Source organism: Malurus melanocephalus, unplaced genomic scaffold (assembly GCF_030028575.1).
Source record: "Malurus melanocephalus ecotype Western Australia unplaced genomic scaffold, MMel_1.1 scaffold_206, whole genome shotgun sequence".
NCBI lineage: Eukaryota > Metazoa > Chordata > Aves > Passeriformes > Maluridae > Malurus > Malurus melanocephalus.
The window spans coordinates 218,860-229,923 of NW_026623438.1; the positions used below are offsets into that span (position 1 = coordinate 218,860).

General features: G+C 44.4%; 1 protein-coding gene across 1 annotated transcript in view; it reads left to right on the forward strand.

Moving 5' to 3' along the window:
* The first annotated feature begins 242 nt into the window (after positions 1-242).
* Positions 243-11,064, forward strand: part of EFNB2 (ephrin B2) — a 45,251-nt gene continuing 34,429 nt past the window's right edge. The window contains exon 1 of the mRNA XM_057373732.1: positions 243-1,409. Within this exon, the coding sequence (XP_057229715.1) occupies positions 1,282-1,409 (128 nt within the window). The 5' untranslated portion in view covers positions 243-1,281. The remainder of the gene's footprint in view (positions 1,410-11,064) is intronic.

The following is an 11,064-nucleotide window of genomic DNA, read 5'->3' on the forward strand; positions in this document are numbered from 1 at the left end:
TCAGAGCGAGTGGACTCTCCGCGCACGCCGGGCAGCGGCCGCCCGCGGCGCGGCGCGGCGGGGCCGGGGGGTGTTACCTGCCAGCCCGCTCGGCTGGGCTCGGCGCGGCCCCGCCCGCCGCTCGGCGCTAAGTGACAGGCGCGGCGCCCAACCAGCGCGGCGGCCCGGCGGCGGCCCTATGAGCGGCGGCGGCGGGGCAGCGGGGCCGCGCTTATATGGCTACGGCAGCGCGCTGCCGCCGGCCGCGCTCCTGCGCCGGGAACTCGCAGCGGCGGCATCGGGGCTTGGAAGCRCCGCGGTGGGAACGACTGTGGCTGGCGCCGCTCCTCTTCCCTCCCTCTGTTCCTTCTCCTCCGCTCTGGGTTGCGCGGCGGYGCAAGTCCCGCGCCCGGCTTTTCTCCTCCTCAATCGGCCGCCGCGGCGCGCACTGCAGATCGCGCAACGGGAGAGGGACGATTTGACGCTGCGACCCCCCACCCCCCCGTTTTGTTTTGGTTTATTTTAAATTTTCTTTAATCATTGTTGTCCGCCCCTCTTTCTTTCCTTGCTCCGCTCCGTGGTTTTTGCCGGCGACAAGGACAGCAGTGCCCCTCGGGGAAGCCGGAGCCCTGCGGATGCGCCTCCCCGGGACTGGGGGAGCTGACTCGGAGTGGATTTATTGACTCGCGGTTGCTTCCGAGCTGCCTGAAACAGCCCGGTCTGGTGCCCGTGCGGATTGCAAACTGCGGAGAGCAGTGAGACAYACAGGAGGAACCTCCCGCCGAAGCTGTGTCCTTTTTCTCCCCGTACCTTTTATTTCTTTCACTACCATTTATTTCACCTTTTTTTTAAATTATTTTTTTTGTTTGTTTTACTCCTTTTCACGCGAGCCTTAGACACTGTGAACGCGTATGGCGCTCTGGATCCAAATGGGAGTTGGCAGTTTGAGTGGCATCTTCCAAGGCAGCCGGGAGACCCCCTGTAAGAGGAAGGACTGAGGCGTTTGCATTTTTTTTCTGTTGCTGTTACTTCGGAGGTAGCTTGGATCTGACCTCTCAGGAGATATTCCTACATGCGAGTGGCATACATGACTCAGTAGATCTGCTTGCAGCTCTCGCCAAGTGCATCGTCGACTCTCAGTGTGTGATTTTTTTTTAATTTTTTTTTTATTATTATTGTCCTACCAATCGTCCCGGCTGTTGGGATACCGGGCACCCACCCTGCTGTTGCTGCTCAGGTGCGTGGGAAGGCGCACGGCGGAGTTGGCGAGGCTCCGGGAGGGACTCGGTGCCGCCTGCGACCATGGCAGCGCGGAGGCGAGATGCCTCCGCCTGGAAGTACTGCTGGGGAGCCGTGATGGTTTTATGCAGAACTGCACTGGCGCGSTCCATCGTTTTAGACCCCATATATTGGAATTCCTCTAACCCCAAGTAAGTTTCCATCCCGCTCCCGCCCGCCGTCTCCCCGGGGGCCGGCGCTGTCCTCCGTGCGCGGGGGAGGGACGGGACGGTGCCGCAGGTCGGCCGCGGCCGCCGGGAGACGCGGGGATGGGGCGGGGTGCACTAGCGGTGAGCGGCGGCGGCAGGAGGCTCCGGCCGCGGCTGGCAGCAGGATCCGGCCCATCTCGGGGCGGGTGTTCCGTGTGACGGCGGAGCGTCCCCGTCGCCGCTTGCCCCCGGCGGGAGGGTCTGGGGAGGGAGGGGAGGCCGGGCCGGGCCGAYGGACCGGGAGTAGGCTGGGGAGCGGTACGGCGGTAGCAGGATAAAACCTGCGGGCAMGGTCCGGGCTCGCCCGGGCTGGAGCAGCGGAGGAGCCGGGCTGCGCTGAGCTACCAGGAAAGGGTGATACTCTTCAACTTCTCCGTCTGCAGATGCAAACTCATCCCATTGACTTCAGCGAAGTTACATCTGCTTATAACAGGGCTAAATTTGGTTGTGGAGTTGATGGTATCAAGGCACATGTCAGTGAGTAATGAACTAAGCATTACCCATCACACAACCATTTAGTGTCATTCTTCATTAACAAACCCAGGCAAAAATGTACATACGTTCTCAGGACCTCACTTTTAAAGCTCGCTCTTAAAATAGATGGGTATCTTTAAAAAAAACCCAAACAACAGCCTTTTCAATTAAACATAAAATTATTGCTATTGGAAATAGACACTTTTTGATAAATGGGCCTTCTAAAGAAAAGTATGAGGCAGTGATGAAAAGCTGCTTATACTTCTCTTTTGTCTCGGATTTTTGACATACAAAATGGAAGTTGGCTTTGTTCACTTGTGAGATCCTCTGAACTTTTGTGATTAGAATCACTAGTTTGGAASACAAAATTTATGATAGGAAGAAGTAGTCTCTAATGAGTTAAGGGAATTTTAAACCAGAAATGGGTTAAAATATTTTTATATGCATGCTCTTATCTTTAATTATATATATTTAAAATTAAACCATGTTTTAATTGAATTTAGACTTTCCCATTAAGTCCAGTAAGTACACGTCATGTTTTCCCCGGGGACTTAGTAGAGGAAATGTTAGGTGGTGATGAGACAAGTATGAATGGAGTATTTCCTGGATCAGGGATTAATCCTGCGCAGGTGGCAGGATCTCTAGGAGTTTGGTGAAGATTTCGAAGTTTGAACTAGCAGTAGCATCTCAACTTTACTAAGTAACCTTGCCTTACAGTTCATTATCGACTGTTGTTTTCACTGAAAGAAAAAAGCGCTACAGAWTTCTGCCTGTAATTTTATTTTTTTTATAATACTTGCTGTGTTTCTCTTTACTGAGAAGTTTCCTGATTTTTCTTAAAGAAAAAGGGGAAAAAAAGGAAACTGTCTGAGGCACTGTGGACGGCTCAGTTCAGAGTCTTTATTTGTAACATTGGTTGACAAATGTTTGTTTTATATATGCACCAGGTGGGAAGCCTGTTAAAATCAACTTTAGCTCCAGTCACTGGCTCAGCACTTCCATGATGCTGCATAGCTAAAGCCTTTCTTTGGCTTAAGAAAGACACGGCATCACATCAGAGGATAAAGCGGCCTGGCCGGTTATAAAGCGGGCTTTATAAGGCTGTTTAGGCTCTCGAAAGGCAAAGGCTGAGAGCCGGGGTTGCATTGCAGGAGTGGGCCTGCTGTGCTGGTGGAAAACAGCCTTGGCTCGGCCTAGGAGGAAGGGGAAGGCTTTTGCATCCCAGCCCTCGCTGAGTTTATGCCTACAGAGGTCACTCTTCCAAAGCAGAAGAGCYGGCTGCTCTGGGCTCTCCTCTGCCAGCCCCAACCTGCTTTCGCTTTTTTTTTTAAACTTACCTTGATCGCTTTTATTAGCCATCAGTGAAACGAAAGCATCCGAGCAGCTGAATTCAACCCATCTCACAGAGCCTGGGGATATGCTTCTTTTGTCAAACACGATTTGTGTTTCCATTTAGTTAATTCTAAACTGTTTGATTACAAAAAAGGTTTGAATGTTGTTAATGGTAGATCTAATGATAATATCTAATTACTTTTTCAACTTAAATGCACGCTTAAAAATAGGTTGTGTTGCTGATGTAATTGAATTTTCTTGAGTGATTCATTGAGGCTTAATCACCGCAGTGAAGAAGTACACTATTAAAATTAGTCTTTTCAATTGCTGGGGCTAGTGATTTATAGGCCTCTTGGAGGCCCGGAATTTGAGGAGGCTTGCAAATGCATTCCTGATACTGCTGCTGGTGTGGTGAGGCAGCTCCACTTCTCAGAGCAGGATTTCTTGCTAATTCTTCTCACACTTGTTTGCCTGAAGGATCCTGAATAATTTCTCCCTAGATAAGCTTGTCCTCACTCTGGATTCAAGCTGAATGTTAGCTTGGGAAGTAAAGCTGTTGAATAGATCTTGGCATGGTATAATAACAAAGCTCTTTTCTAGGTTTGAAATAATAACTGTCTTTGGTGCTGGTTAATTTATTCAGGGAAGCTGTGCATTTAACTCTATTGAAAGTCTCAACACATAAATCTGCCGAACAGGTAGGCAATTAAATGCTGGGAGAAGTTGTTAGTCAGGATAATATAGAGTACAAAATAATAAATTTTAAGTTAAGGTGAACATATAAACTGAATTGGTTTTGCACTGAAGTCTAGAGGTTATAATTTCTAGCAGGTGGCTGGCATGGAGAGCACACGGTAGCTATTTAAACACAGAGTTCCCTCCCTTGTTCCCCCCCAGCCTTTTTAGAGATCTSCTTTATTGCCTTGACCAATTTTGAGATTGAAGTGACCTCTGTAACATAATCATACCTGTGACTTTATTGYTTGAGAGGTTAAACATCATTGTTGGAGATGATCTTGGTAGACTCTACAGAGTTATCATCTGAAGAACTTTAGATCACCTGATTGTGAAATCACAAAGGAAAAATTASTTCAGATTTAACTCCGTGACACTTTTTAACGGGAGACTTTCTGCCTGTGTTTCTGCCAAGACAAACAATGTATGCAGATACCGTGGATTACCTCAGCTTCACCTCGCAAGGGCTCAGCGCTGCCTTTGACGCACAGGACCACACGTAGTGTTATGGGGAGCCTTTTAGTGAAGCAGTAGAGAAATCTCATTCAAAAAAACATCACTTATGTCTAAGTGTCGCTATTCCCTGCGTGCTATAGGCCGGTGAGCACGGCGGTTCTCATAGTGACATGTGGAAGGTTATCCTCATAAGTGGTGCCTTTGACACTGATTAAGTTAGATTATATAGCTGTTTTTCTCTCCCTCTGATAGCCAGTTATATGTGGGATATTTCACAGCCTGCCTCTGAATGAATGCTAGCATGTCAKAAACTGATAAAATAAACTACAATTGATGACCCTGTTAAATGTTCTATTCAGTAGCGTATAGACTAGTCTGCTTCTCATTGTATCTGAAATTCTTATTTTTGTAGGTAAACAAATGCACATTCACTACTGATTGAATAGCCCCTTGAACTATGCTCTGCAGTTTGCATTTGGGTTAATCTTGTCGGTTTTAATACAGAGAGAAAAAAGGAGAAAGCACCAGGGGTGGAATTGTTAGTGCTTTCACATCCACATTCCTCACATTTTGTCAGGATGATAAACTGTAGGTAATGGACAGCCCTTGTTTCACAGGACGGGCAAGCCAGCCAGAGCACAAAGAGCTTGCTAAACCGATATCTCACAACATGTTTGGGAGCCTCTCAGCTAGACAAGAATTTATTTGGGAGTCCTGTGCCGTGGGACTACACTTTCTACGCTAAGCAATTACAGCGTCAAGCTGAAGAAACAGGAGTGGAAGGTTAAAATGGTTTAAACACATGCTCCTAAATTGTACCCAAAACATAGCTGTTGACACTTGGTGTGCTATTAGATGGAGCCAAGTGGTGGCTTCCAGCTCATTTGATAGCTCTAGCATTTGTAGCCAGGTCTCCAAAGCACAAGTGAATTAGCGAAATGAATTCGGAATAAACTGAAGGCCGATTTCTAGAGCTGGTTATTTTCCCCAGCCTTTTATATGTAGAGTATAATTGCTATATTATTTRTAGTAATTATCTTAAAGCATGTTATCTGTAAGCCCTGCTACGTTATTTCACTTTGTTTAATGAAGTAATTGCCTTTAGAAAGGCAGTGACTAAAAGTCATGCTAAAATCACTTAAGTTCTCCCTCTTCCCACACACAAAAGTGCCTCCCTCTCCTTTTTTTTTTTTTCTTCCTTTTTTTTTCTCTTCCCTGTTTTATTGTAAGGCGATCACATTGCTTGAGGTGTGACACGCTGGATCCTCTGAAATTTGGCCATGGGAAATCAGGAGCAGAGGAGCTGAGGTGACTGCTCTGACACGCTGGCAAAGACAGGCCTTTCAGCCCTGCACAGCAGTCACAGACAGCCCTCCTCTGGAGACCTTTTTTTTTTCTTTAGGATCTGCTCTTCATGAGTCGTGCAAACCTGCACTACTTGAAATTGCTTGTTGCAAATGAGAAGAAAGTGTTCTTCTGAGAAAAAAATGGTGATTAAAATGTTATTCATGTGTGCCTAGTGTCTGTCTGCCTTGGCTGCTGACATAAAGAAACCTGTTTTTCTGGTCATTTATCATACATCTACATGGATTTGCTTATGAGCTCATTCTTTGTGAGGCGTTGTGGAAACTTACATAGGAATGTTAAACTGCTTGAAATATTTTGATTAAAATACTCAGTGCCACAGAATGGAGACTTTTAACTAACACACTGTTGTCTTGAGGTAGGGGAGGTTTTCTTTGGGGCGTGGGGAAGGGAGCAGCAAGGGAGAAGAGTTTGTGGGGGAGTTGCGTGAAAAAGCAGAGGAAGGGAGGATGGCAAATGGACAGTGTTAGAAGAGCTTGGAAAAAACTCCTGTGGCTTCATTGTCTCCTTAAAGCCAGAGAACACAAAGACAAATGCAGTTCGGCCTTTCTCCCATGATGGAAAATGTAAACCGTTGACACAGCTCCCATGTTTAACTTGTTTAATTCTCATTTTAAATTCAGTACTATACTAGCCGTGTGAACTCTGAAGATTTCTTTAGTAATCCATTTTGTAGTTCCGAATCAAAAACAAAGTGAAAAGGTCTGACACAATTTGCTTTTATTTTTAGGCAAATCAACCCTGGTCATAGTTAATAAGGGGATTACAACCCAGACTAGGTCTTTACAGATGTAATGTAAATCAAGGGCAGAGTATAAAGAAACTGATCCCTTTTGATTGAAGTATGGTAAAAAGGCATAGAGAAACTAGCAGCAGTAATCTGATTGTATGGCAATAGAACCACCATTTTCTGTCTTTCAGATAAAAATAATGTGGTAAATCCATGCAGTTCATAAGATGTAAAGGCAGATAAAGGGTGATGCCATGGCAACATATAGATTAGCTTGATGTTAGAAATGACACGTCTCTGAAAGGGGTGTTATAAACTAAGGGCCTTGCTCCGGGCTGTAAGGTATTATGTGAGAACCACACAAAACTTGGGGGCCGGGATTAGGAACTATGAAAGGCCTACTTGTGGCTTGGGGTGGTTGAAGCGGTGAAGAAAAGCTGCTCAGTTCTTGCTCATTGGTGGTGTATAATATGGTAAAGATAGATTTCATTTACTGCTTTTTGCCGAGATGGGGGCCGATTAAAACTYGAGATGGCTGCAATTGTGAGCTGTGGAAGATTTTCCTTTTTAACTCCTGCCCTAGCAGCAGCCTTTCTGAAGAATTGGCTGCACTTGGGGTTTGTTGCCTTAATCTATTTGGGCTTCGGGCAGGAGCATGCTGGCAAGGCACAGAGAACAGAGAGGATAGGTAGGACTGGGGTTATCTGGAAGGAAAACAGAGACCTTTTGATTTCAGCTGTGTTTTAGTTTGTGGTCTCCATCTCACACTCCATGGGAGCAGCAAAGATAAACATGCTCCATTGTCTGTGCCTTGGCCAGGTGATACTTCAGCATCTCTTGTGTTTCCCATCCTGCAAAAATATAAAGGAAAAAATAAAACCAACCAGAACAACCACAAACAAACCAGCATCCATTCCTATTTACCAGTCAAACTKCAGATAACCAAATGGATCTGGCTCACTCTCTAGGTGGTGTTTATTTCCGAAAGGCTGGCTGAAATCTAGAAATGAATGAGATAAGCATCTGCCCCCCCCCCCCTTCCCCGGCCAACTTACAATCACTGGGATGAGTTTGCTGTCAGCCCCTTGAGTTCAGCCGGCAGACAATATAGCTATTGTTTCATCATTTATTTTAAGCGCTCTGCAGCTGTAAAGGTTGTAAAATACCTCTCCTAGTGCAGCTACTTCGATGTGGTTTTTTTCTTGCTTTTTCTCTTAAAGAGCCTTTTAAATAGTTAATACTTGCTTTTCTACCCAACTGACAACCCTGAACGCCCACAACTTAAAGTCAGCATTACATTGCAAATCAGGGGTAAGATTCAAATGAGAAATATCTACTTTACTGCCTGTTCATTTGTCTGTTAAGGGGGGGAGAAGAAAGCACTCTGCATTTGTTAAGTACAGTCTAGACACAAGGGAAAAAAACACCGAAGCCTACAATAACAGTTGTGTCTTTCTTTAGTGGAATGAGCCTGGGATGAGCTCGACAAAATGGAATTCATGCTGTTTGTTTGGCAGTGGCCCGGACACTTTTAAAGTGGATTGGGCTTTTTTGTTTGTTTTGATTATTCCGGTTTGGTTTTTTTATATAAAGATGTTAATTACATGCTTGAATTTATCATTCTTACCGTATCCCACAGTATGCTAGAAATCTTCACAATTCTGATTGAAAAGGGAACTCCAGGCCCCAAACTGTCAAGCTGCTGATGCTGATGTGATTTAACAAATGAAAAATAAACAAGTTCATATAGGGAGCCGGACGGATTGGCAGAATACACAGTGCCTGAAGTGGTCAGATGGGTTTCCTGTCTTGAAACTTAACCTTCACAAATCTATAGCGAAAGATCCAATTCATTTGCTGAAATTCTCCAAAGCACAGGGGCAACCTCATCTAATTTACAGGCCGGTCACATCCAAGCACCTTGCATTCTGCATTTGACAATGATTGCTAATGGGCCATTCAACTAAAGTATTTGCTTGTTAACAGGGAACAGAGCATGATAAATGTCCAGCAAGCTTGCTGCCTCCTTCAGCTTTTCAGATGCAGACTGGTGCATATTTATGGCAGGGAAATGACAAAGGGGGAAGCTGAATTACTCTGGCCTTATGCTTTCTGTTCGAACAAGGGTTAAAGTAATTAAAGAAATAATGCAAAAACCGATGTCCTTTGTTTGCCCACCATTATCCAACGTTTAGCTTTCGAACCTGCCTGTCATGTCACATTTCAGAAATGTCCCAGATAAGGCTCGACAGGTTTGGCAGGGCACAGGGAGAATTGGGGAATCATTTGTGGAGATCATCTTCGACAGTGTGCCCCAGCTCTCCAGTCTTTCCCCTCCAGGTACCCCCCTCCTTAAGGAGTTTTCACTGATAATAACTCGAAGGTGAGTTTAAAACAGAGATTTTGTAATTTACGCTCCTGTTCCCTAAATGGGAAGCTCCCCTCAACACGAAGAGCGGACAGGCTTTGAGAAAACATGTACATTGAGCTCTGTATGTTTCTGGAAACCAAGGGTGAAAACAAAATGGCAGAACAGAAAACGAGTTTTGCATTGCTCCTCCACCCCCAGATATATCTTAAGACCCGAAACGATAAAACATGCATGCAGAAATTCCCTAAACTTGAAGTGTCTTCAGTGTCATTTTGAATTATCTGGGTTGAAATTTTTTTCTTTTTATCATTTTTGTCCCTGTAAATTCAGGCTTAATGTTAGCTTAACTCCTGTTCAACTCCATGAAAATACCTCTAGTGATTTCAGTGAGTACTGCAAGACTGCAAGGGCTTTACATTATARTTATTTTTCATTAGAAGCAAAATATAAATTTTCTTGTAATGAAAAAGAATCTACCATTTTACTCTAGGAAAGAAAACACACTTTTTTTTCCTGTTAGCTGTGATGCACAGAACTTTCCTTTGATGTGATTATATACATTGTCTAAGGCAGCAAATAAGGGCAGGACCTCTATCTTTTTTGGCAATCCTGGCCAGCCAACACCCAGTGTTTATTGCGGTATCAGCATGATAATTATAATGCAGTTGATTTAAACTTTGATGTACTAGCCTATGCTTTCTTCTGGTTTTAAACATAAGTTCAAGCCAAAAAAGATAAAGGCTGGTAGAGGATTGTGTTGCTAGGTGAATCATTCCTGATGTATGACATATACATAAGATGGCTTTCCTACCTATCGCGTTCTTTTAAAATGTCTCATGGGTGATAGCTAAAACAGGATTTGCAAAACTGTATTTGGTCGAATCAGAGATATGTGCACCTTAAAAGAAAAGTCAAGTTTTACGTTGTGTCAACTGAAAACGAGAAATTACTTGGTTTGCTTTGCATAGTAGGGTAGGTTACATGGTGAAATGATAATGTTAGGCYGAAAAATTTGTGATGCAGCAAATTGCTTCTCTCTGTTTTGTTAGCTTTTGTTTAAATAGGGCATTTAGATACCCAAACTAGAGAACAGCAGTGGGAAAGGTGAACACTGCACTGCACTGTAAAGGAAAATGCCTTTTAAAGCTAATAAGAGTGATTTGAAATTTTATTATTATTATTGTTAGTTAGAGCCCAGTCTCACTTGAATGCTGTTTTATTTTGGATTGGGAGTTCTGCCAGACTCCAGCCTGTCAGAGCTAAGAAGACTCAAATCAAGTCCAGGCCTATTTCTGCAGCAAACGGGAATCCTGGCTCCTTGCCTGCGGATTCATTCAGGAAGACCCATCTGGCTTTTGATGTTCTGCAAGTTTGAAGCAGTTTGTTTAAGGAACCTATGCAGCGAGCACTGGTGGAAGCACACATAACTGCGCTTCTTCTGACTCCTCGAGTGGCGCATCGTTTCGCAGTTTCATTTTTGCTTGGTGCTTGCCATCTGCTTACCTACTGCCTGAGCAGCAGTTGGTTTCTATACCTGACTGGATAAAAGTGTAAATTTGGAGTTGGGAACATCTTGACTCCTTTTGAGGATTTGCAGTCCCATAGCATTCTCTGTCCACACTTCAGTTGGTTTCTTCATGTTTAATTAATTTCAGTTTAGTTCAGAAGCAGTCTAGCTTAATCACTGCACAGCACTTGACCTTCAGGTTTTTGGGGGGTTTCTTTTTTCAGAGTATTTCTGAACTATATAGATTAGCTGAACAGGGAAAGCCACATGGGCAGACAAGATTACTTCACTGCCTGAAAAATACTTAAAAGGCAATTTTTAGTGGTAATCGTTGTTCTTTCTCAGACWGTTTTCAGGCACTTTTGGAAGAAAACCAAAAGCCACATCTTAAATTCATAGCTTATTGTAGTCTTCAGTTCTGTGGATAAGTGTCTTAACACCAAGGCAAGCAGGACTGCGCTGCACTCCTACGGCCTGACTTGGGAAACTGTCCTTATTCATGTCGAGCATGTGCTGAATGCTGAATATTTTTGCTGAAGGAGGACGAATTAAGCATGAGCTGTCTTGAACCAAGGCCAGTGTGAAGAGGTTTTTTGGGGTTGGACAAATACAGATCTCTCCAAAGCTT